This window comes from Malaclemys terrapin, chromosome 14 (genome assembly GCF_027887155.1).
Source record: "Malaclemys terrapin pileata isolate rMalTer1 chromosome 14, rMalTer1.hap1, whole genome shotgun sequence".
In the NCBI taxonomy this organism is placed as follows: domain Eukaryota; kingdom Metazoa; phylum Chordata; order Testudines; family Emydidae; genus Malaclemys; species Malaclemys terrapin.
Genome location: NC_071518.1, coordinates 38,046,961 through 38,073,783, shown reverse-complemented (window position 1 = coordinate 38,073,783; position 26,823 = coordinate 38,046,961). Strand labels below are relative to the sequence as shown.

The 26,823-nt window shown below is 40.0% G+C and overlaps 1 protein-coding gene and 1 non-coding gene across 11 annotated transcripts in view; both read left to right on the top strand.

Annotated features, from left to right (window-relative positions):
- CNOT1 (CCR4-NOT transcription complex subunit 1) overlaps nt 1–26,823 on the top strand; it is a 110,633-nt gene that overhangs the window by 33,767 nt on the left and 50,043 nt on the right. For 2 of the 10 annotated variants that reach the window (XM_054049019.1, XM_054049013.1), the window contains exons 8-21: nt 248–416; nt 7,281–7,407; nt 7,803–7,913; nt 8,516–8,686; nt 9,241–9,368; nt 10,074–10,314; nt 11,949–12,068; nt 12,983–13,105; nt 13,337–13,488; nt 19,389–19,539; nt 21,504–21,705; nt 22,241–22,369; nt 23,579–23,703; nt 25,919–26,205. In XM_054049019.1, coding sequence (XP_053904994.1) covers nt 248–416; nt 7,281–7,407; nt 7,803–7,913; nt 8,516–8,686; nt 9,241–9,368; nt 10,074–10,314; nt 11,949–12,068; nt 12,983–13,105; nt 13,337–13,488; nt 19,389–19,539; nt 21,504–21,705; nt 22,241–22,369; nt 23,579–23,703; nt 25,919–26,205 — 2,236 coding nt within the window. Of the gene's footprint in view, nt 1–247; nt 417–7,280; nt 7,408–7,802; nt 7,914–8,515; nt 8,687–9,240; nt 9,369–10,073; nt 10,315–11,948; nt 12,069–12,982; nt 13,106–13,336; nt 13,489–19,388; nt 19,540–21,503; nt 21,706–22,237; nt 22,385–23,578; nt 23,704–25,918; nt 26,206–26,823 lie in introns of all 10 variants that reach the window. The other 8 variants (XM_054049015.1, XM_054049011.1, XM_054049016.1 and 5 more) reach the window with 5 other exon arrangements.
- Nucleotides 19,868–20,003, top strand: LOC128849089 (small nucleolar RNA SNORA50). The gene has a single exon (XR_008447167.1). It is a non-coding gene; the product is annotated as a small nucleolar RNA SNORA50 (small nucleolar RNA).

The following is a 26,823-nucleotide window of genomic DNA, read 5'->3' as shown; positions in this document are numbered from 1 at the left end:
TAGTGGCTAAAAATTTTAAAGCTTCAATTCTTCAGGAATTGGAAGCTTTCCTGAGGGAGGCTCAAAGCCTTCATTTTACAGGGGCAATGTGTAATAGTATTTTTCAAGACAATCTTCATTTGAACATAAGCACTTAGAAACACAGAATCCTAATGGTCATTTGTGACTGGAAGTAGTATTGTAGAATTTCCTGTTTATTAGGCCATTATAATGCATCTTAATACATGCTCTTCATTCTCACTTTTAGATTTTCCCCAGGAGCGTTGCCCCGTGGTGCTTGCACCACTTCTATACCCTGAAAAACGGGACATCCTAATGGATAGGATCCTGCCTGATTCTGGAGGGATAGCCAAAACAATGATGGAGAGCTCTCTGGCAGACTTCATGCAAGAAGTAGGCTACGGCTTTTGTACAAGGTTTGTAGGAAAACTGTGTGGAGAGAGAGCGCGTGCACATCAATCCTCTTGCCTTGGAACAGTCCCTTTTTCCCTGAGGTAAAGGAAAAGAGGGAGACCTAAAGTAACTACACTAATCTTTGTATACCAAGTAGTAACATAAGATCGCTTGTTCTTGGTTTATAGTATGTTCACTTCCAGTGTTGTGTATTTTCTGATTGTAAATGTAAACTACCTTCTGTTGAACATTCCTATCTAAGCAGTAGAGGTAAACTATTCACTTATCAATCCAGAGGTATTTTCTTTTTACAGAAAATACACAGATATTGTACTTTCTTCTAGTTCTTTGCTTCCAGTTCCACACACAGGGCCAGGTAGGCAGGCAGAGCTTCAGAGTCGCAATGCGTGGATGAGACGATGGTGTAGAGAGGAGGGGTTTAGATTTATTAGGAACTGGGGAAACTTGTGGGACGGGGGAGCCTATACAGGAAGGATGGGCTCCACCTAAACCAAAGTGGATCCAGACTGCTGGCACTTAACATTAAAAAGTTGCAGAACAGTTTTTAAACTAAGATGGAGGAAAGCCAGTTGCTGCAGAGGAGCATGTGGATCGGACAGACTTCTCTTGGAGAGTCTATTGATAGAGAATCTCTAGGTTTTAGTCTCGGAGAGGATGGAAGAGGATAAAGGTTGGGCCAGATCAGACGAGAAATATTCACATAAAGAATCTGATGCATCAGAAAAGGGCAGACAAATAAACAGTTACAAGTTTTTAAAGTGCTTGTAAACAAATGCTAGAAGTCTAAATAATATGGGTGAACTAGAGTGCCTCCTGTTAAAGGAGGATATTGATATAGTAGGCATCACAGAAACCTGGTGGAGTGTGGACAAGCAATGGGACAGTCATTCCGGGGTACAAAATATATTGGAAGGACAGAACAGGTCATGCAGGGGCGGGGGGATGATTGGCACTGAATGTGAAAGAAAACGTAGAATCAAATGAAGTAAAACTTAATTGAATCCACATGTTCTGTAGAATCTCTATGGATGGTAATTCCATGCTCTAATAAGAATATAACAGTAGGGATCTATTATCGACCACCTGACCAGGACAGTGATAGTGACAATGAAATGCTAAGGGAGATTAGAGAGGCTATCAAAATAAAGAACTCAATAATAGTGAGGGATTTCAGTTAACCCCATATTGACTGGGAACATGTCACCTCAGGACGAAATGCAGAGAGAATTTCTCGATATTTTAACTGCTTCTTGGAGCAGCTGGTACAGGAACCCACAAGGGGAGAGGCAGTTCTCTATTCACTCCTCAGTGGAGTGCAGGATCTGGTCCAAGAGGTAACTATAACAGGACCACTTGGAAATAGTGACCATAATAACATTTGACATTCCTGTGGTGGGAAGCACACCTCAACAGCCCAACACTGTGGCATTTAATTTCAGAAAGGGGAACTATGCAAAAATGAGGAGGTTAATTAAACAAATTAAAAGGTACAGTGACTAGAGTGAAATCCCTGCAAGCTGCATGGACACTTTTTTCAAAGACACCATAATAGAGGCCCAACTTAAATGTATTCCCCAAATTAAAAAACACAGTAAAAGAACTAAAAAAGAGTCACCGTGGCTTGGCTTAACCATGTAAAGAAGCAGTGAGAGAGAGTCCTCTTTTAAAAAGTGGAAGTCAAATCCTAGTGAGGTAAATAGAAAGGAGCATAAGCACTGCCAAATTAAGAATAAAAATGTAATAAGAAAAGCCAAAAAGGAGTTTGAAGAACATCTAGCCAAAAACTCAAAGGGTGGTAATGTTTTTTAAAGTATATCAGAAGCAGGAAGCCTGCTAAACAACCAGTGGGCCCCTGGACAATCGAGATACAAAAGGAGCACTTAAAGATGCTAGTCATTGTGGAGAAACTAAATGAATTCTTTGCCTCAGTCTTCATGGCTGAAGATGTTAGGGAGATTCCCAGACCTGAGCTGCCCTTTGTAGGTGACACATCTGAAGGAATTGTCAGTTTGAAGTGTCACTGGAGGTGGTTTTGGAATTAATTGGTAAACTTAACAGTAACAAGTCACTGGGACCAGATGGTAGTCACCAAAGAGTTCTGAAAGAACCCAAATATGAAATTGTGGAACTATTAACTATGGTTTGTAAACTGTCCTTTAAATAGTCTTCTGTACCCAATGACTGGAAGGTAGTTAATGTAATGCCAATATTTAAAAAGGGCTCAAGAGGTGATCCCAGCACTTACAGACTGGTAAGTCTAAGGTCAGTATTGGGCAAATTAGTTGAAACAATAGTAAAGAATAAAATTGTCAGACACATAGAAGAACATAAATTGTTGGGCAAAAGTCAACATGATTTCTGAAAAGGGAAATCATGTCTTACTAATCTATTGGAGTTCTTTGAAGGGGTCAACAAACATGTGGACAAAGGGGATCTAGTGGACATAGTGTACTTAGATTTCCAGAAAGCCTTTTGACAAGGTCCCTCACCAAAGGCTCTTACGTAAATTTAAGTTGTCATGGGATAAGAGGGAAGGTCCTTCCATGGATTGAGAACTGATTTAAAAGACAGGGAACAAAGGGTAGGAATAAATGGTAAATTTTCAGAATGAAGAGGGGTAACTAGTGGTGTTCCCCAAGGGTCAATCCTAGGACCAATCCTATTCAACTTATTCATAAATGATCTGGAGAAAGGGGGTAAACCGTGAGGTGGCGAAGTTTGCAGATGATACTAAACTGCTCAAGATAGCTAAGACCAAAACAGACTGAAGAACTTCAAAAATCTCAAAAAACTAAGCGATTGGGCAACAAAATGGCAAATGAAATTTAATGTGGATAAATGTAAAGTAATGCACGTTTGGAAAAAATAACCCCAACTATACATATAATATGGGGGGAGGGGGAGGAAGAAAGGGGAGGGGCTAATTTAGCTACAACTAATCAGGAAAGATCTTGGAGTCATCGTGGATAGTTCTCTGAAGACGTCCATGTAGTGTGCAGCGGCAGTCAAAAAAGCAAACAGGATGTTAGGAATCATTAAAAAATGATAGAGAATAAGATGGAGAATATCTTATTGCCCTTATATAAATCCATGGTACGCCCACATCTTGAATACTGTGTACAGATGTGGTCTCGTCATCTCAAAGACTGGCATTAGAAAAGGTTCAGAGAAGGGCAACTAAAATGATTAGGGGTTTGGAACGGGTCCCATATGAGGAGAGATTAAAGAGGCTAGGACTTTTCAGCTTGGAAAAGAGGAGACTAAGGGGGGATATGATAGAGGGATATAAAATCATGAATGGTGTGGAGAAAGTGAATAAGGAAGTTGTTTACTTGTTCCCATAATACAAGAACTAGGGGCCGTCAAATGAAATTAATGGGCAGCAGGTTTAAAACAAATAAAAGGAAGTTCTTCACACAGCGCAGTCAACCTGTGGAACTCCTTGCCTGAGGAGGTTGTGAAGGCTAGGACTATAACAGGGTTTAAAAGAGAACTGGATAAATTCATGGAGGTTAAGTCCATTTAATGGCTATTAGACAAGATGGGTAAGGAATGGTGTCCCTAGCCTCTGTTTGTCAGAGGGTGGAGATGGATGGCAGGAGAGAGATCACTTGAGCATTACCTGTTAGGTTCACTCCCTCTGGGACACCTGGCATTGGTCACTGTCAGTAGACAGGATACTGGGCTGGATGGACCTTTGGTCTGACCCAGTATGGCCTTTCTTATGTTCTTAGGTTTTTAGAATTTCCCTTTTATGCAAGTTGTCAAGCTTTAAACACAGGCGAGTGTTCACCTGAAGATCTGTATTGAGTTTTAGAATGCTGGGCAGGAAGAGCTTCACAAACAGTTTAACTTGCTGCATGCATCAAGCTTTTAGTCATGCAACATTGAGCAGTAGTGTCAAGGAGTGGACTGACTATACTGCAGAACTTACTCAGCTTCCCTGCCAATACCTTATAGCATGATTATCCTTATAGCTGCCCCAGAACCAAGTACCTGCCAGGCTTTGTTTCTTACTGTAAGTGAAGAACTTGTATGGTCAATACTTGCAATTGCCTTCAGTTAACACATTAATGTGCCATACTTCACTTATGAACAAGTTCTGAGGGTACATCTGCATGGCAAGCAGAAAGTCTGAGTCCTGTTCTACAAACTTGGGCTCTCTACAGAACTTAAAAAATAGCTGTGTAGATGTTCAGGCTTGGGCTCTGAATCTCAGGGGTGGGATTGAGTCCAAGTTCTAGCTCACAGCAATTTTTAGCACGATAGCATGAGCCCAGGTCTGTAGACTTTGTCTCTGAGACTTGCTGCTATGGGTTTCTGCTTGCTGTATAGACATACCCTAAGAGTCTGCCTGTGGTTCTTAGCCAGAAGTGAACCTGCAGCTCTGATAATTGGAAATTCCAGAAGAACAGGTCAAAAGACTTGGTGAACCCACCCCAGAGGTGATGTAAGGTACACTGAAGATCTGTGTGTACAGCATCTAGTACAGTGCAGCTCCTCAGTGGTACTGTAATACAAATAACCCCCCTAACCCCTCACCAGGAAGGTGGAAGAAGCAATTGGGATCTAGTTTGAAGTCTGTCAGATTTGGATGCTAAGTCTTTCTGTTCTCCTCCCTTACCATTATCTGTGCTCGCTCACTTCAGTTTTTAGACCCATATTATTGCAGGATGGAAGATAGTGTGCAGTGATTACATGGCAACCTGCAAATAACTTCAGCAAGATGGCCACTACCAGCAGCGTTCTCAAATGCCAGTTTTAAAGGGACACTTAGATTTGGCTCAGTCCAAATTTAATGTGTGGTTAGATGTTGATAAAGCTTATAAAAAGCATAAGACTCATATGATTCCACACCTAAGTTCCCTGTAAGCTGTACTGCTGCACAGCAGCCTATTCAGTGCCACGCAGGCGCTCAGGGAACCCGCCCAACCAACCTGCTAGAGGAGGGGCATGCCATAGGTACAGACTTCCCCTCTAGCTGGGTGTGTGTGCGCCTGTGCGCGTGCGCTAGAAACAGCTGTTTGCAGCAGCAGGCAGGAGCCACTGGGGAGGAGGAGTTGGTCAGCAGATGAGAGGTGGTGGGCGGCGCTTGGCTGCTGGTAGGTGTTGCTCAGCAGCACCTGCTAATCTCTCTGTGGGTGCTCTAGCCCTATAGCATCCATGGGCTTGGCACCTGTGGGGGTGCCCCTCCCCGGGCCCCAACTCAGCCCTGGACTAGCTGGGGGAGGGGCAGCCCCAATTCAGCCCCAGATGGGACCTATCACAGCCCCAGCCCTGGAGGTGCTGCAGCAGGGAGAGGCGCCTTCTCCCCCCCCCCTTCCCCCCCCTGCCCAGATGTTGCTGGGGGAGTCCTCTCTCCCCACTGGAGCATCCTCCTGCACCCCAGACCTGAACCCCTCATCCCTGGCCCCACCCCAGAGCCTGCATCCCCAGCCAGAGCCCTCACACCCCTGCACACCAACCCTCTGCACCAGCCCTGAGCCCCCTCCCCATGCCGAACGCCTTGGCCTCCACCCCCACCACATGAATTTTATGTGCACCAATGTGAAGGTGATGTGTCACACCACCTCCTTATTGGTGCACATAACAAAATTCATTCTGCACATGTGTGGGGAAAAATTAGAGGGAACACAGTTCTACATTTTAAAAATTTCTTCTGAATACCCTTAAACATCTCCTCGCAGTGTTTGAAACCCAGAGATGGCATCCAAAGGTGAAAATAACTTTGGTTTAAAAATACCTTAGTTTTAATAATTTAGATAAACTGCATAAATAGAAGTGTTTTCCCAGTTCAGATAAAAATCAAAGGTATTCATAGTCATAGTCCTAGATTAAAGGAAACTCAATCACTTTTTTTTTTAACTTGTGCTCCTATACACTAGGTAACTGTCTAAATTTTCAGAGTAAAATGAACTTTGAAGGATATAAAGATCTGAGCTGTAGGAAACCATTTAATTTGCCTTTTGTATTTAGTCCCTGAAGTTAGGTCAACTGCTAAAATATTTCATGAGTTCAAATTCCATTGTGTAGTTATATTAAGATGACCTTGGTCTAATTGATGAAAATTTGACAACTGTAGAGTGAATTTATACATGTTAATTTCTCACAAAGCATGTAGTCATGGTCTCAAATACCTGTTGCAGGTGGGTGGTACTTAATGAAGTTTCTGTAACCGTTGAGTACTCCAACTATGTCAGAACCTAAGATAGTGTTCATGAGTAATCTACCCGTAGTCTTTTGACCCCTTTCCTGTCTAATGGAGAGCTGAGAGTAGCAAAATCCTACAGTTTAATTTGCATGAACTATATGCAGTGGTCAAATACAGGTCACATGGTTGTTACTTAGTGGAGATCTATGGTTTTGAGTTGAATATATGGCAATTTCCCAAAATATGTTTATAAACTTGCATAGAAATCCCGTGTTAGCAAGAGCTATCTTGGCCTAACATAAATACAGACACTCCCCGGCAAGACCCGACTTACACAAATCCGCACTTACGGAAAAAGTCCCATAAGCTAGAAATAGGAGGGTTTTTTGGTAATGGTCAGAGATATATTTCCGACTTAAGCAAAATTCGAGTTACACAAGGCGTTCCGGAATGGAATGCTTGTGTAAGTCGGGGAGTGTCTGTAGTTCGAATTAGAAAGCAAGAACCCTTCTAACTGAAAACATTGCAAAGCCAACCAGTCTTGCACTCCTTATTGTATGCAAAATCAGGTTGAAATAGCTAACTTTTTGTTTCAATGTTGGTTACCTTTAATCAGAATATCACACTCTAGTCCCTCTTGTGTTATGCTGGTTGTCATGGTGAAACTTGCTTTGGTACTGTGATCAATGTCTATTTCTTCTGGTTATATTTTTAGTGTTGAAGAATGTCGCAACATAATCATGCAGTTTGGTGTTCGGGAGGTCACAGCTGCCCAGGTTGCCAGGGTTTTGGGAATGATGGCTCGAACTCATTCGGGGTTGACAGAGGGTATTCCATTACAAGTGAGTAGTTTTATTGAAGAGTGGTAGTAAACAGTGTACATTTACATTTTAGTGAGAAGAGTGAACTTGTCACTAAAGCTGGGGACACTGGGAGTTGGTGCTCCAGGATTCCATTTCTGGCTCTGCCACTACTGTTACCTTAAGCAAATCACTTAACTTGTATTCTTCACTTCACATTTCATTCCTATTCTGTAGAGGGGTATTGCATCACAGTGAGGCATGTCTGTAAAATGCTTTGATTCTTAGGTGAAAGGTGCTATTAAAAGTGCAGAGCTCTTTCTTCCTAGCTTACTTAACGGCTTGATTTTGCTCATAATGCAGGATGTTCTGAAGCTCTGGTTTCTGGCGTTGGTTTAAATTTAACTAGTATCTGATCAGATGCATTTAATTTGCAGTCTATTTCGGCTCCTGGCAGTGGGATCTGGAGTGATGGGAAAGATAAAAGTGATGGAACGCAAGCCCATACCTGGAATGTGGAGGTCTTGATTGATGTTCTTAAAGAACTGGTAAGTTTGTGACTTCTTGCTTGTAATATATCAATATAGACCATTTGTAATTAGTATTCAGAGCAACCAGTAGTCAATTCTGGTATACTCTTCTCAGGAGTAGAATACTAGCATTTCTGAACTGAAATGTCTTTATTGCTTCACTTGAATAAAAATGTGTCAAAATAATACCACAGGAAACTAAAGGTGCAAAAATGGCTAACTTGAGTGATTTTTTTTTTTTTTTTTTAAGACCATTCCATGCTGTTTATTCCTATCTTACACCCATCCTAATATGCCCTATTCCTCATCACAGAAACCTTTATAAGCACTTTTGCCTCAAGGACTATGCACCTTGCATGGAAGAGAGGAGCACTTAGCCAGAATTCAGAGCCTGTAATCTTTTCTGGTTCCGATGTCACTAATTAAGTTTGTCTAATACTCTGTTGTAAGATCCTATTTTAGTTAAATTACAGCTGAGCCAAACTATTAACTATTTGTGCTGAAATTTTTCCATTGAAATGCACTAATGATCATTGATGGCCTGGTGCACTTGCAGAAAGTATTGAGGAATGTTTATGGATGTTACCTTGATGCTCGGTAACCTGTTTTACTGGTTGCAGAATCCTAGTTTGAACTTCAAGGAAGTAACCTATGAACTGGACCACCCTGGGTTTCAACTTCGTGACAGCAAGGGTCTACAGATTGTGGTGTACGGTATCCAAAGAGGGCTCGGCATGGAAGTCTTCCCAGTTGATCTCATATACAGACCTTGGAAACATGCCGAGGGCCAGGTAGGCTTATTTTGGAGCTGTTGCCAAATTAATTGTACTGGGCAGTTTACATGCTTAACAGTTACAGTTGTACTGGCTTAATATCTCTGTGTAGTAAGGAACATCATTCAGTAGTGAAACTAACTTAAATAGACTAATCCCAGAACTAAGAATGAATTTGCAAGACTGTCTGGGAGTGACTACAGACCCCGAGCACACATCTTAAGTATAGTCTAGTCAACTGTATAACTGGTTTATCTGAAGGCTTAAGGGATATTAAAGCACATTGAGTTGAAGGGCACCACACATTCTTGTTCGGGGAAAACAGTTACCAACGCTATTCCCGTTCGTAGTCTAGATGGAACTGGAACTATGTTCAATAACTGTGTAGTGCCAAGGCTTTAACCTGGTTACACAATAAGATTAAAGTCCTGGATACAGTACAAACTGAGGTGCAAAACACACGCTAACTTTTGAGTCCCTTCTGAAAATGTCTCTCCTGGTGGTTGAGGAAGAAAGAAGGTATGCAACTTTTGCTGAAGATCTAACTTGATTTTTCTGAACACTTGTTCTAGCTCTCCTTCATCCAGCATTCCCTCATAAACCCGGAGATCTTCTGTTTTGCTGACTATCCCTGTCATGCTGTTGCCACAGACATCCTGAAAGCACCACCAGAGGATGACAATCGAGAAATTGCCACATGGTAAACCTGGTCACATAGTTGGATTTATGTTCTCATAAGTGGAGGATAAGACTAATTTGACAGTTAAATGTGGCTTTTTCAAATGACTTGAGTTTTTTAGCTGCGCACATATTTTAGCAGATGAGCCATTCAGTATCTTGTGTATAATTAGTGCTTGGTTCTTGCATTATCAGAGCACTTCCCACGTATGCCCATAGTAACACTTGTAAAGCATGCTGCCTGTTGATCCTTCCACTGGTGTCTTTAGCTGTCTGGGAGAGTTCCTACTAATGTGTTTTGGGAGTGCTTTTTCACTTCTAAAAATGTATAGGTATTCTGTTCAAGAACAGGGTTCTAGGACACTGGAGGAGCTTGCTCCAGGTACCTGAAGTAAAACACGAGTTTTTAAAGTGTATACATATAGCCACAGTTTTCAGTTGTATATTCAACCTGAAATATCTCAGTTGGCGGTGGAGGTTTTTAATCCCTCTTCACCACAAGAGTAGTTGACTCTGACCTTTTTGAGCCTTTTATTAAATGTGGAGTTTAAATATTTAATGAAAATCAGATAGGAATATTCTCATTGCAGGCTCAATTGGGTTCAACAAAGCTGTAAAAGTTGTATGAAGTTTGCTTATTTAAAATTAGCATTTTAATAATGTTTAGCATTGCCTGCAGACCAGAATCCTGTTAGTCATCTAGTATGTAACTTTGTGTTTTTGTTAGGAAGAGCCTGGATTTGATCGAGTCTCTGTTGCGGTTGGCAGAAGTGGGGCAGTATGAGCAAGTTAAGCAGCTCTTCAGTTTCCCTATCAAGCACTGCCCAGATATGTTGGTATTGGCCTTATTACAGATCAACACTTCCTGGCATACCTTGCGCCATGAACTCATCTCTACACTGATGCCAATTTTCCTTGGCAACCATCCCAACTCTGCCATCATTTTGCACTATGCGTGGCATGGACAGGTAAGTGTTTCAATTGAGTACTCAAAAGCTTTGATTACTTTTACTTTTATTGTAGAAGCTTGTGTTGGATTGATTTGGCAGCTGGAACAGCAAAGCATTGAAATGTCTTCATTGATGACCAGGGTAGTATAAAAATGCAATACTTTCTACAAAATATTGCAACTCACCGGTGATTGCTTACCACTTGGATCTTAAGGCAAACTGCTGAGACTTGGTCTCTTTTTCATTGTGTAAATAAGTACTCTTTAACAAAAGATCAGCTTAGGAAACTCAAACTTGAATATAGGCTCAATATAAGACCTTGTAAAACTAAAGTCTTGCTGGTTGGTACATGGAGCGTTTAAAAAAAAAAAAAAAAAAAAACTCTTCTTCTATTACTCAGTCTCCTGTAAGAAGTACATTATCTTGGGATATAAACTGTCAGGTTCAGGCATAAGCCCAATTGTTAACTAGAGATTGGCTATTCCATAACTATACATCGTGGGCTGAGATCTGTACGGCAGTATACTTTACAGATGTCACACTTGTCTGATGCAATGTTACAATTCCTGTATTTGTTAAACTGAGAGCTGTCATGAAGTGGCTGCCTGTGTATCCTTTTAGTGTATGCAAATGTGAGGCGCTAAATGAGTACATAAGCAGACTGTTTTGGGGTTACGTGCTGCCCTCTCAATGCTATAGCTTTCACCATTGCTACCACTGATGGAGCTACCCAAATGGGAGAGGTAAGGAAAAGATGGCTGTAGTTGAGACCTATGTCTTTTGGCTTATCTGCATTAGAAGAATCTTGTTGTGCTCAAGTACATCTGAACAGTGAAGTTCAATGATACAAAACTGACCTGGTCCTGGTCTAAACTGACTGAAGTCATGGTCATTCAGCACTGTCCTTCATTTCAAGCTCTCCCAGTTGTGTTGTGGTGGTTTTGTTTACATTAGGAAAATCTCTTAAATTGAAGGGTAGGGTTATCTATTGCTTGACTGGAGAAAGCCTTCTGCAACAAAGCATGAGTTGAGTAAAGATCTTAACTGCAAGATCTGAAGTTTTCCACTGGCCCAGGTTGTTGCATAAATGCAGAACATTGGTCTATCTTTCATGATGCAGTTCCATCAGCTGGTAAAATTAAGTGCTCCCAAGATGTGAACAGCTAGACTTTAAGACCCTTGATACCAATGAAAAGCTGATTTCTGTTTTGTTTTTGGGATCTCACCCCCATTCTGTCTCCAAAAACATGAGATGTGGTATTCCATTACATAAGTGTAGATGGCATGCTACAATAGTTTATTCCAATCTCCATTCCTATGTGAATGGGAAAAGAATTAGACCGGTTTACTGGTGGAATAACATGGGATGTGAACGCAACTGGTTTCACCATTAAAAGAAAATTCAAAGATGTAGAATCATGTCTAAGTGGTGAGTTTAGGTTCTTACAGTAGATTATCTGAGTGAAATATAACTAGTATTAACTACAGAACTTGCATATAAACACCATTAAAACTGTGGCGTATAGGTGAAACATCTGCATAAGTGTGTGAGCGAGCTATTCCAAATGTAAACTTCTGTAACAACCTGAAGTGTGGTGGTTCTTTTAAAGGCAGCTCTGTATAAAGTGAAATCACAATTTAACTTTCCCTAGGGCCAGTCTCCTTCAATACGCCAACTTATCATGCATGCAATGGCTGAATGGTACATGAGAGGGGAGCAGTATGACCAGGCAAAATTGTCACGCATTCTCGATGTTGCCCAAGACTTGAAGGTGAGCTCTTTGAGAGGCATTTGTCACTTAGTGTGTTGTGTATGAACTTCATGTTCCTTTTTATAAGGGAGACTAAACTAGCAAGTGATAGAAAGCTAGAAAGAACTGTATTGCTAGAATGTCTGGATTCAGATGTTGGCATAAGTGGGTATCAAGACTATAAAAATGATCTAGAACTAGAAGAATAGTTTCAACAGATTTTTACTTTTTTTTGAAGATGCTGGAAGTGGGAGCATAAGAAACTTACTCTAGAAAAGTAAACTTGTTTAAAGATAGCACAGTTGTACTTAAGTATGTTAAACAAGTGACAATAGTTCAGTAACTTTCCATACTAGTCCACTGAAATTGTATGTGCTGTACAGTTTCAGATGACTTATTTTTGAGGTATTTATCACCTTTTTGAGGTATCTGTCACCTGTTAAAGTGGATGTAACAAATTTGGGGTGTCATTTGGTGTAGCTGGACAGACTGCCTTCTGAAAAAAAATTTCTGTGCATCAACTACTGTTGACCGCACATTCAGAATGGATGTGAAATACTCCTGTGTTGCGCTCAGGGAGTGATAAGATTTTTTTTATTTGATTTCTGTGGTATTGCAATAGAAACTGAGTAACCTTTTTTTATTATTCTGCCACTTACTGGTAAGGCTTCATATTAAGACTGTAAAAGCCCAAGCACAAGGTCAAGTCTAGTTGAAGGTAGTGTCATGCTTTCAGATCTAGAACCACTTGCTTAGTCTTATAAGCAAGACATAACTATGAAGCTAATAGTACCAAATTTTTTTGTTGACCAAGAAAGCAGTAGCAGCATGTTGTAGCAAAACTCGTCCAAAAAGTAGGTGGGGAGCAGAGATCGTGAAAGAATGGGTAGGGTAACCTGATATTTTGACTAGTAGTCTTATTTTTTTTTCTTTAGGCCTTGTCAATGCTGCTAAATGGTACTCCATTTGCCTTTGTTATTGACCTTGCTGCACTTGCCTCTCGACGGGAATACCTCAAACTTGACAAATGGCTCACAGATAAAATTCGGGAGCATGGGGTAAAGCAGGATTTTTATTTCATTTCTGCATTTTATTTTTGGTGACTTAAGTCACTATAACCGTTTTAAGTAGTATTGAAGTTGTGGAAAACTTCTTTAGTCTGACAGTTCAGTGACAATGTTGAACTATGTAATAGCTTAGTGCAATTCTTTCCACCTTGCAATTGCTAAATTTGAAATCATGGCTGGTATGCAGTCTAAATAGAGATTAAAATAATTTCTCTTCCCCAGGAGCCCTTTATCCAGGCCTGTATGACCTTCTTAAAGAGACGATGCCCATCTATTTTGGGGGGCCTTGCCCCAGAGAAAGACCAGCCCAAAAGTGCTCAGCTTCCTCCAGAAACACTGGCAACTATGTTGGCCTGCCTACAAGCTTGTGCTGGGTAAGAAAATTGCACGCTTATGGTAACTGCATATGCTTGAAGACTCAGCTGCAAGTGTCATAGTTGCAAAACTATCTTAAAACTGAGGTTTGGAGTCCCTTGGTGCATATGAAAGATGGGGCTGTACCATTTAGAGCCAGTCCTAGATTGAACACATGATTGGCTCTATCTTATTGCTAAACTCCTCTTGACAGTACTCTCAAATATTAGGCATAAGCTATTAAAGAATAGTTTATCTCTGGATTTAGAAAGCTTTAATCTGCATAGTTGTCACTTAAGAACAAGCAATAACTTGGCTGTGCTCTGAACCCTGATGTTCCCTGGGGTGGAGAACTAGAAGGTCCAGAACAATCTTCTCAACCCTTTACTGCCTCTTAATTTTTATCTAAGAATCTGAACCATTTGCACACTTTCAGCAAAATTACTAAAGGAGACTAGATTGAGAAGAAAAGTCTTGTGTGCAGGCTTTCTTAATCACAATCACAGGTCTAAAATCTTGGATTTCAGCCCTATTTAGAAACAAGCATTTTAGTCAACTTTCTGGCTAGAAGTTAAGTTCAGATTTATTGTAATTGATGGGGGAAGTTGTTTCCCAGTCATTTTACCTTGAAATTGTATCATGGTGCATCATGTATTTAGGAAGCTACACCAGCACTTTAGTTATAGGAATATCTAATTTCAACACATGATGTGCCAGGAACTTCTAGTGATGCCAGAAATGTCCTGGAAATCTTTGTTTGACCAAACCACTTTGTCCTTATGCTAGTAAACACAGCAATCTTGCTCTATAGCAATAAGTTTTAAACAGCTGTTTACTCTGAAGAACAGTTTGCAGTGAAGTCAGATGGGCGTAGACACTGAAATCTGTTCAACTGCTAAGTGTCTGATAAACTCACAGACCACTAAGCTACTTGAAGGGAGGGGTGGGGAATCCTCTAATCAAGGAATATGTATGCAATGAGTCAAGTTGGTGCTAGCACCTTTTTTAAAGTACTTGTATTTATAGGGGTTTCATGACCCTAAAAAGCTGCCACAAGTGTCCCTCTAGGTGCAGTCACTGGGATGAAATAGATGTGCATGTTCTTTTTTCCCCCGTCCTCCCAAACATACCTTGCCTGCTCTGTGTAGAGGGATAAAAATGGAAAAGGTTTCTTCTTTTTCCTCTTAATTCTCCCAAGACCACATCATTTTCTCTCTCCCTTACCCTCAGTTCCTGTTGGTGCTGACTGGCTCCTGAATCGTTGTATCTGGCAGAGCCAGTGGGGGGAGGAGGAAGAACAGATATTGCCTCACTTCCTTCTCCTGCTCTACAACAGTTTCCATTCTCTGAGCAGGGCTAGACTCCTCTTGGGGTTGAAGGGGCAAAGTAAGTGGAAGAACAAGAAGTGTGTGGGAATCAAAGGGCTTGGAGAGCGAATGGCCTTCTTTGTGCAAATGTAGGGGAAGGAACTACTGAGACTAGGGTAGAGAACAGAGGAGGAGGAGAGGCTGCTTGTGTGGGTGGGCATAAGGGAGTTGGGACATGCTTGGCACATGATACACGGACTGCCTATTTGAGCTTCTGGGAAGCTGCATGAGAGTGAACGTTGCTTGGGGTGGGGGGGAGGAAGCTGGAGGGTTCTCACTGTCTGTACACATGCTTGATTTTTGAGGAGAGGATGGTAGTATTTGGACTTCAGAGGTATGAGGCTGGCTCATGAACTTATGTCCTGGGAAGAAGTATAGGAGACAGTTTTGGGAGGTTGGGGGGAAATGGAGGTTTGGGAGAGTGCAGAGACTGAATAGTGAACACAGGAAAGGAGTGATAATGTGGAAAGGAGTAAACACAACATGGGAAAAGAGGACAAGAGAATATAGAAAAATGAGTGGAGCAGAGAGGAGAATTGAGTCAAGGAAAAGAGTAAATAGGTTTCACTTACAGGAAGGAATGATACAGTAAAACTTTTTTTTTTAAATTTAGGTATTTAACGGGTGGGGTCGAATGTCTATGGAACCAGACCTAACTGGCAATGCAGTCTCTCCTAATATTTTTTATATTGCTGAACAAAATTTTATGATCCTCTTTTCCTGTAGTTGCAGAGTAAGTAGGTGGGGCATCTTCCTGTATTTCTCAATAGGGCTGCTACATTAAAAGCAAATGGGCTTCCATGTTTGTCATACCAATTCTAAATGATCCTTTGCAAAGTTAATATATGCAGAGATACTTAAATTTTAAACCTAGAATTTGTTACGTAATGTACTTCTGGGGCCAGTCTGCACCAAAACATTAAAAATTCTGCAAATTTTATTCATCAAAATAACACACTATAATCATGCCAGTTTCAATTATTTTGGTCATGTATTTCAAAATACCTGTCAGCAAGTGTCTGTAACGATACAGAGAGACGCACAAATTTCCCCAGGAGTAGAGTTACAGAAATCCCTATCACAACCTAGTTCCTGTTTCTCTGCCCCCTTTGCCTCCCCCTCGTCCCCCAAGAATCTAGCCGTACATGCCCCCCATATTCCACCCTAAGCCTAGGGATCCGGAGGGAGAACTGCCTGATGCTCAATCCCATGCTTGCACAGTTTTCTGTGCGCTGCCCTCTCCTTTTCTCAGGGCATGCTGGCAGCTGCCAGGAATCTGCTGGGTCCAGTGGCGGCTAGCAGCATTGAAGTCCATTTCTGTGGGGAAAGAAAATTCCACATGCACATTAATTTCTGCAAAATTCTGCATTGCGCAGTGGTGCAGAATTCCCCAAGGAGTAGTAATGTTATAAGATGAAAAAAACAGTCTTCAATTTTACCTGTTTTGAGGTATATCCATTCTTTTTGCTGCCTAGATGTCAGGACATTAGTAGGAGAGATTCTTGTAGAATTCATGGCATATTAGGTTAACATTGGAGTTTTCAAACAGGGTGTATTGACTTCAGATCACCATTAATAGGATTTAAATCAGCAAGTAGGAATCATTAATTGATTTTAATCATGTTTTGCACTTGTATTTTTTAGTTATTTTCCTAAAGAGGTTGATCCTCATTGGTTGATAACCATTAAAACAGATTTAGTTACAAATTAACAAAGTTATGTTAACCTGGAGGATACATCATAACTTACCCATTATTCAAGCAATTAAACAGCTTAATTGACACTTATTCAGATTCTTAATTTGAAGTCTTTTAGTACTTTAGAAAATAGTGGATGATGCATTTCTCAAATAATTTTTTTGCTTGTGATTTGTCTATTTGTATTTCCATCTAAACTTAATTTTATTAAATAAAATTAAATGTGCTGGAAATGTACATGGTTTCACTAAACTTTTTTTGTATTTAAAACTGATTAATGAGTAACGGAATTATTCACTAGTTAGTGATCAGAAATCAGTTCAATTTACTATGTCCTTCAAGATTATGGAACTAGTAGATCTCATCCTTGCATCTAGTTTGTATACATGTTTTTTTCTTTTCCAATCTAAGTTTTCCTGCTTTTTTTCCCAACTCCCAATTGGCTCACCTTAGAAGGAATTAGTCATTGACCTGAAGTAGTTGAATAAACTGAAATGAAGAAAATAGTCTCTGCACCGGTCTACAGCTGCTTTAGCACTTCAACAAATTCTCGTTCCAGGTTGTTAACTAGTGACGTCCACCAATTCAGTTATTTGACTTTCTTTAAGACTTGGCATCAAATGTACTGCTTAATATTTTTTGTATTTCATTTAAATTATTTTAATAATTTAAGGCCTTAACGTAGGGTGTCAACTTCAAATTTAATCTTAAATGGGTTTATTTTTTAAAAGAACCTGTATTTAATTTCAATAAAATATGAATTCTTAGTTTTTATCCAAGCTGGCTTCAAACTTTCATAAGTGTGAGCCTTATTTAAATAGACTCCATAACGAACAATCTCATCCTCACACCCACATAGTATCCATGTAGCAACTACAGCAATGGCTTTCTTAAAAAGAATTGCTCAGAAAGCATTTAATGTAACTGACTCTCTTGATGTGACTTAATTGCTACAAATGAGTGCATAAGGAAGGATGGTCTAGTGGTTAGAATCATAGAATATCAGGGTTGGAAGGGACCTCAGGAGGTCATCTAGTCCAACCCCCTGCTCAAAGCAGGACCAATCCCCAAACAGATTTTTGCCCCAAATCCCTACATGGCCCCCTCAAGGATTGAACTCACAACCCTGGGTTTAGCAGGCCAATGCTCAAACCATTGAGCTATCCCTCCCCTCTTAGCAGGGTTAGCCTCAGACTCTGGAGACTTAACAGAGTGGGGACTTAAACCCAGTTTACTTTGTGACCTTGAGCAAATCACTGTCTCTTTTCCTCAGCTCATCTGTAAAATGAGGATAATAGCACTTTCCCTACCTCTTGGGTGGTGTGAGGATAACTGTAGTAGAGATTGTGAGGTGCTCCTCCTACAGTAATAGCTGGTTATAGATGTACTATAGATGGAGAATAGGCAATACTTTGGGCTTGCCTACATGGGGGGCATCCAGGATAATTAATCCAAATTAACTAAAGGTATGAATTGGATTTCATGCAGTTCAACTAATCCACTTCCCTGTGTGGATGCTTCTGTTCAGAATTGAAGTGACCATAATTCAGTTTAGTTTAATTAGTGAATTAAGAAACTACCTTAAGGCCATTTTAATTCTGATCAATCTGTGGAAGGGGAGAGAAAGCACTCCTGCAAAATTCTGAAGTCTGCTTACTGGGTAGCTGCTCACTTTTCACAAAATGTGGGTGCTATAGCTAATGTAGAACAAGGGATTCTTTATAAAAAGACTTGTCTTAAGAGGCAAATGACAAGTCTAGCCTTGGATCTATTTCTATATGAGAAGGCCAGTTGTAATATTTCAGAGGATAACAAATTAGTAGTTTTATCTTCTGACTACTTACTACTGTGTAAGGTCTAAGAGCCCACTGAAAGATGCCCTCGACTTGGGCAGCATGCACTTTTGACATTTACTTAAGGCTTTCTGAAGCAGTACGGCCCTTTTTGTTTTTTAGAGATCCCCGTGCCAAGAAATAGACTAGGGCTTTCTAGGAGTCTGTTCTTTTTTAACTCTGTTGTGGAAAAAATGCATATTCTGTTTTTAGGTGTGTCTTAATCCTTGAAGTTATTCAGTAGTGTATCTAAGACATGAGTATTGACACAGGATAATAAAGTCTGGAAAACTAATTTCCCTATCAAGACTGTCCTTTTTCTATGTATCGAATGGAAATCAAATAAAATGTAGCTAAGATTCAATATAGTACAGTTACTTATGAGGAACGACACTTATGAATTGATACCCTGATTCGACTTTACGATGCTCGGTTCTGCAATGTAGTGGATTGTGGTTCCGAGTTACGATGTTTTGACTTACAAAGCGGTTTTCAGGAACCAGTTGTCGTAAATGCGAGGACTGCCTGTACATCAGAGGGGGCAGGGTTTCATTGCTTGCTTAGAGCTATAAGGTACTACTGCTAATTACTCCTTATGTTCCAGTGCCTGATGAAATGTGGATCTGAAAACAAGCATCTTCTTAGCATGAGGGGGATAAGCATATTGACTTAACAATGTAACTTTTCACTAAAGATGGTATCTACAGTCACTCAGCCATCTGTTTTGGGTTTAAGGTCTAGCGTAAGTCTTTTAGAAAGACACGCTGCGGGTTTGTAGGTTCTAGAAGTCTCTGGAGTGCTTCAAGTCACTTCTTAGTGAGTCTAATGAAGAGATACAACAGTAGGGATAGTCAAATTATTGTAAAGTAATTGCAAAATCTTAACTTTTATCTACTTCTCCAAAGCCACACTTATTGCCTGTCTTGAAATACATGGTCCCGCTTGCTAAAGAGAAACTGAACAGGCTGGATTGGCCAGCCTCAGGAATGCCATATGGCTTATCACCTAACTCTTCTCTGCTCAGGAGCGTTTCTCAGGAGCTGTCAGAGACCATCCTCACTATGGTAGCCAATTGCAGTAATGTCATGAACAAGGCTAGACAGCCACCACCTGGAGTCATGCCAAAGGGACGTCCACCAAGTGCTAGCAGCTTGGATGCCATCTCTCCTGTACAGGTAGATAAATGACATGCTACAGTTTCAGAACAGTGATAATTGGTATGTGTTTGCTGCATAAACTGAACTCTGGTAACTGAACTAAATGTCAGTTGGCTCCCTTAAACTACTTGTACATGCATGTCTACATAATTTGCTTGTGTTTTAACTACAAAATAGTGTGTAATGGGTTTAGTTCAGAGCTAACTTTCACTTCTGGAATGTTTGTAACAAGTAACTGATGCTTAGAATGGGAGCAGTAAAAAGTGAAATACAAATTTGGCTTAATTAAAAATATAGTGAAGGTTTCTTTAAAGTGGTAAAGAATTTACTGAGACTTTTGAGGAATAAGCACTGCCTTTGAACCTGATGTGTCTTGTTTGTAGCTTCACGGGCCAAGCAACAGTGCTAGAGCATAAGGACTTGTTATAACTGGGGCTCTTCAGCTCTCAACTGAACTGCTCTTTTAAAAACAAGGTACATTTAAGTTACTCCCTGCCGCTCACCACCCCTTCCTCCTCTGGGAGCAACACATTCCAGACAGATTTTGCTTCTAGCAATACATTCAATGGCACATTGAAACGTTAAGAAATTAACTTTTTCCCTATAAACTAGTGGCACTTCAGTATTTCTATAGATGTCAAAGGCATCAGTATTTTGCAGGCTAAAGAAGTAAAGCAGTTTAACAGCTCTCGGAAGTGGGAAAACTGTTCCTTAGATAAACCTATTAAAGAATATCCTGGGAACAATACAAACTGCTACTGTGAGCAATTAGAGCAGCAGAATGTTTTAGATAACTAGTCTGTAGCCTGGCCATCTTCTGGATAGATGGTGCAGTTCTAGAACTCTCACCTCCTAGAGTCAGGTTTTAGAGTGGTAGCCGTGTTAGTCTGTATCAGCAAAAAGAACGAGGAGTACTTGTGGCACCTTAGAGACTTTAACAAATATATTTGAGCATAAGCTTTCGTGTGCTAAAACCCACTTCATCGGATGCATGCAGTGGAAAATACAGTAGGAAGGTGGGTGGGTGTGTGTGTGTGTGTGTGTGTGCACGCACACACGACATGAAAAAAATGGGTGTTGCCATACCAACTATAATGGGAGGGATCAATTAAGGTGGGCTGTTATCAGCAGGAGGAAAAAAAACTTTTGTAGTGATAATAGGGATGGCCCGTTTCCAACAGTTGACAAGAAGGTGTGAGTACAGAAGTTTTTTTTCTCCTGCTGATAATAGCCCACCTTAATTGATCACTCTCCTTATAGTTGGTATGGCAACACACACAGGACATGAAAAAAATGGGTGTGTGCGTGCATGCACACACACCTTCCTACTGTATTTTCCACTGCATGCATCCGATGAAGTGGGTTTTAGCCCACAAAAGCTTATGCTCAAATAAATTTTAGTCTCTAAGGTGTCACAATACTCCTCGTTCTTTCTCCTAGAGTCAGCATCTCTAATAGTTGCTAATATTGTGGGATCTCTGAAGGCCTATGCAAAAGATTATGTTCCAGTTTTCTCTTAAAATTGGACACAATGGGATCCCTTATACAATAATGAGATCTATAAATAGTGTTGATCATGAAATTTCACTACAGCCAATAACTTTTAATGTGACCTAAAACTGAAAGTTATAAGTTGCTGTAATATCAGATATCTAAGTATTGGTTTTTAATCCAATTTTTGTTGTTCGCAGTCAAATGTGTAATACTAAGGTCTTGAATCTCCAAAAGCTTTTAATAGACTTGGATTTTACATCTCTAGGGTTGTAGCAGTCTTAGGTTAAATCTAAAAATGTGCTAAATGTCTAACATTTTGTAGATAAACAGGATCTTGTTGGGGTGACCTGTATGATGTCATGGGCTAAAGTTACACCTATGTGTTAAAAATAGTCCCTAAGAAAGTATTGGAATGGTGTCTGTCAGTTGTTGCTAAGAAGAGCTGATAAATGTATATGGCTGTTTATAATCTGCATTTCTTTATTCAGATTGACCCGCTTGCTGGGATGGCATCTCTTAGTTTAGGTGGTTCAGCTGTTCCACATACCCAGAGTATGCAAGGCTTCCCTCCAAATTTGGGTTCTGCTTTCAGTACACCTCAGTCACCAGCAAAAGCATTTCCTCCCCTTTCCACCCAAAATCAGACAACTGCTTTCAGTGGCATTGGAGGACTCTCCTCACAACTTCCAGGTACTGCTTGTTTGCATTTTGAGGTAACAGAATTGTTCAAGTACTGCTACAGTTGCCTTGGTCAGAGGTATTGGGCAAGAACAGCAGTATGTTTATATTTGCTAGTATTTAATTAAAATTCCATAACCTTTGCTCCCACTTCCACACCAAAGTGCTCAGTGCAGCATAACAAATCAATATAATGTATTTCAATAAAGGGAGGGTCCCATTTAAAAAATAAAAAATTGTGGGTATGCAGTTCTGACCTCCTTGGAATGTTTTACCCATTGAAGACCATCTGAAGTACATTAAAGTGCTGCATTTGAATAAAAGGCTGAAATTTTGATTGGGAACAAGCTGAGCCTTTTGACGGACTTCAGTAGACCGCTGGTAGTAGCGTAATGTGGACTAAAAAGTTGCATATGAAATTGGATAACATGGGGATAGTTATTATAAGACCTAGCTGGTCAAGTTTGTGGGAATAAGCATTTTTTCTTACTACATGCAAGTAGCTGAGTACCAATGAGATGACTGATGCCTTGTTTGGCCCCAGTAGGTGGTCTTACTACGGGTAGCCTAACTGGTATAGGGACTGGGGCCCTTGGCCTCCCTGCAGTGAACAACGATCCATTCGTGCAAAGGAAACTGAGTACATCTGGACTGAACCAGCCTACATTCCAGCAGAGTAAGATGAAACCTTGTAAGTGGTAGTGTTGTCTGTGACTGAAGTGTGACTGTGGTCTGCAGTTAACCTGCATTTCCTCCAGGGCAGGCTTGCGGCCAGTAGATGGCAGATCCCAGAAATGTGGCTCTGGTTTTCACTCTGCAGCATGAAACCGGCTACTTTAAAACTGCTAGCAGTAGAAGCTTGCTGAGTGGCCCTGAGGGAGTAGAAAGAAGCAGTTTTGTAGTAAAGTAAATAACTCCATGAAATGTTATAAACCCGCATGAAAAGTGTTGCTCTGCTTCTTTGTTCTGCTGTATATGAACAAAATATGCCCAGTCTTTTTATAAGGGGTTTTATATATGTATGTGTGTGAGATATTAGTTTGCTCTACAGAATTTCATTTTTGTAACACTAATAAACCAGAGGTGCTTTGAGTGGGATATTACTAGTCAGAGGATTTAATAAAGGGAGGAAGTGGTGAATTAGGATGCTAAAACTGGGAAGAAAAATGAATTCAGGCTAGTTTGTTTCTCAGAATGGAATATTTGGTCTTCCCAGTCCACCCAAGAGTCTAACCGGCACAGCTGTATCTCTTGACTGTGCATACAGTCAAATTTCACACCGTTTGATTTGGTGACTAAGAGGTGCAATCGGATATTAAACCTTTCAGACATCATTATGTCAGTAAGTCCACTATCTGGCAGCTTGTCCATAAAACTGAATGTGTGAAAAGCTAAACTAATAGGTCCCCAGCGAATGTACAGCTGGAGGTTGATTTGACCCTCTGCAGTTTGGGCTGAGCATTCAGTGACTTGGCTTGAAGTGCACTGGTTGACCTGAAAGAGCTTGTGTGAAAGACTGTCTGCATGTTAGTGTTGTGTAGCATGCTCTTTTTATGTTCATTTGCACATTGGGTTAGGCCTCAATATAATAAACTTTAGAGGTGAAATCTATGCTAGGAGCACTAGCTTAACATTCAGTTTATTTCAGATTGATCACTGTTGGCAAAACACAAATCTTACTAAGTTAACAGACCTGTGGTTTTAAATAAAACTTGTGCTCATTAAATGAACAAACACTACTTAAAAGCATTTCAGCCCTGTCAAGAGAATTATGTAGGTTCTGCATATGTTTGAACAGATATCTGAAAATGAATTGAAAAGAACAAGGAAAAAGTCATTTGCTAACGAATTAACTCAAATGTTACTTTGTCCATTTTCCCAACAGCTGACTTATCTCAGGTGTGGCCAGAGGCAAATCAGCACTTTAGTAAAGAAATAGATGATGAAGCAAACAGCTACTTTCAGCGCATTTATAATCATCCACCACACCCCACCATGTCTGTAGATGAGGTGAGTTTCCTTCTGCAATGATCACATCACTTGTCTAGAGACTGGTTTTATGGTTGAAAGTAATTCTCCTTAATGTCTTTAATAAATATTGAGGCAATAGCAACATTGCTTTTTGTTTGGTTGCAGTTTGAGGAAGTAAATTGAGTGCACAAATTTTCAAGAACCTGTCTGTCGTACACAGGGTAAAAACACCCAGTTGCACTGTGCATTAAGTGCAGTTTTAAGTTCTAGCTGCTGAAAATGTTAAATTGGGTGGACCTAGTCATGTGAAATCCAAGCACAGGTATTTAACATTGGTGCCAAAGCTTAAAGGGACACCGTCAACTTAAATTATATTTTTATCTGAAAAGAATTAACCTATGCAATTAACACCTAAAATTACTATAAATGACAAGTGAAAAATGCTCTCTTCAGTTTTAGCGTATACCCTTGACAGTACTGTGTAGTGGTTTGGTTTACTTCTCCTGTCACTAGTCAATTTCACCTTTCTTGGGTGTCTCGCACAACAGGGAGAAGAAAACACTTCATTATAAATTTTTTTTAAGAGACAAATATCAGGGAGACTCAGTGGCAAGTATAATCCTGTGGCCAAGTTCAGTTTGCTTGTTGAAATAGACTATTTCAAGTTAACGATGTCCCTCTAAATATATTTGCACACTTACGGATTATTGAAAAGCACTGTTTAATGATCTCTACTTCCTGTATTTCAGAATCAAATTTAGGAGCAGTACAAAGAAAAGTCTCATTTGAAGACCATTGCAAATAAATCTGACAAATTTATAAATATAAACATGGCCTTTAATATCTGATAGAGGGGGAAAAATGAAATTATGAGCAATACTCTAGCAGGTCTAATCTACAACAAATATTCTTGGGAACCTCCCCCCAAGCAACTACTTCACAGTCCAAATACTGTAAAAATCTGATGCTGAATTTCCAGTTACTTAATGTATATTGAAGTGGGGGAAAACTAGAATGAAAGTAATTACTCTGCTAAAATGACATTCAAGGGATTGTCTTAACTCAGAAGCAAGCATGTCGGAAGTATTGATCTGACAAACTAGAATGTCTGAGGATTTGAAGAAAATTGATACTGTCCATTTGACCTGAGTAAAATAGGATTTTGCTTATTTATTCCTTTCGCCAAGGCCATAGGTTTGAAGAAAAACTGCCTTTTTAAAAGCAGTTTACATGCATATGAGACTACAACTTAAGACAGTCTGACATTTTATTTGCACAGATGGGCATAATTGGAGTTATTGCTCAGGTGCACAATTGGTATGTAAAGTACTTGCACACTCATTCCTTACTTTGTGCTTGAAACACTCCTGTTGTGAAGCCTTGAATGTTACTTTCTTAACTATTTAGAGATTCCTGGGGAAGATTTAAAACTATTATACCAATTAAAATGACTTCTTGGGATTCCATGTTTTGATCAAACTCCATCAGTTTTACAGCTAAAGATCTGTATAACTGCCAGTCCTACAAACTCAACCTTAGAATGAAATTCAAATGAGGGGGGTGTGACTTGTATATTATCCTGATGATTCTGCAATCAGAATTTACTCTGAACCAAATAAAATCTAGCTTTCTTTCTCATTTGTTAGCTGCACTGTGCTAACAAGAGGTCTTTCTTAAAATAAAATAAGGCCTAAAGCAGACATCAGCCGGGATAGGCAGAGAGCAGATCTGAGTGAGAGGTAGTGGGGTTTGTTTTTTTTTAAACATGGTCCCTTTTCTGACCATAATTGCACTTTTCAGTGCTTTAAAAGTGAATACTTTTGGGCTGATACTATGTACATAAACTTAGCCCAATTTGAATATGTACAGCTAAGATGAAGCCACATGACCTGTAAATGTAGCAGTGTTATCAGATCGACAAACTACTCAAAAGCTTTTGCAAAAAAGATACTGACCTGAACAATTGTAAGACAGCTACAGTACGAACAGATGAAGTTTCTAGCATCCACAGAATCTGTGGAACAGCTACACTGAAGCAAGTTGTCTCGCCATCTCTTGACAAGACTTTAAATAATAAAAGTGTTTGAGTTTTACATATAGATTCCTGCCCTCAAGTTTGGCAGTTTTGCACTGGGAATTGGGTTTTCCCAGTGCAATTTACACTAGTGACTAGTTGCAGGTGCTCTTGAACCCACTGGTGTGAAAGGGCTGAGATGAAATCAGTCTCTTGGTAACAGTTTCTATTTCTTTGCAGGTATTAGAAATGCTACAGAGGTTTAAGGACTCCAACATTAAGCGGGAACGAGAAGTGTTTAACTGTATGCTGAGGAACTTGTTTGAGGAGTACCGTTTTTTCCCCCAATACCCAGACAAAGAGCTGCACATAACAGCCTGCCTCTTTGGTGGGATAATAGAGAAAGGACTGGTTACTTACATGGCATTGGGCCTGGCCCTGCGCTATGTTCTTGAAGCCTTACGAAAGCCTTTTGCATCCAAAATGTACTATTTTGGTATTGCTGCACTAGATAGATTTAAAAATAGGTGAGTGATTTTTGTAATCTTTTAAAAAAAAAAATAATAATGCATGGGATATCTTATTAAACTTATGTCTGCTCTAGTCATATGCTTAGTAGTAGCAATACAGGATTAATGGTATGTCATCATACTTGCACATCTCACAACTTGAACATAATTCACCAATTCCAAGCTCACATATAAAACCCACCTAAGATAATCAGTTTTTGTATTAAATATAGTCAACATGGGTTGAAACTACATTCAGACATCTCTATCTCTAAAATTCAACTGACCATATTTTATTAAATCTAATTCAGTCAGTGTTAAGGCTTGACTTAATGGTATTTCAGTACTTTAGAGACTAAACTGGTAAAGCTTGATCCCCTGGTTAAGAATTTTCTACATGTGCATCCTTATTCAAGAGTAACTTAAGTTACTTCTTAAATGTGAGATTGGTCAGACACTAAGTGCTGCTATAGAACACAAATTTTAGTCCCTCACTAAAGTGTTAAATCTTCTCGGATGAGCCATGTTGTGGAAAGTTCTACTTAACTGGCTGTCTGTAGGGTTACAAGAAATACCCCTGTAGTAATACAGAGAGAATCTCCAAACTTCACTATTTGCATATGTTTCAGCTAGCAG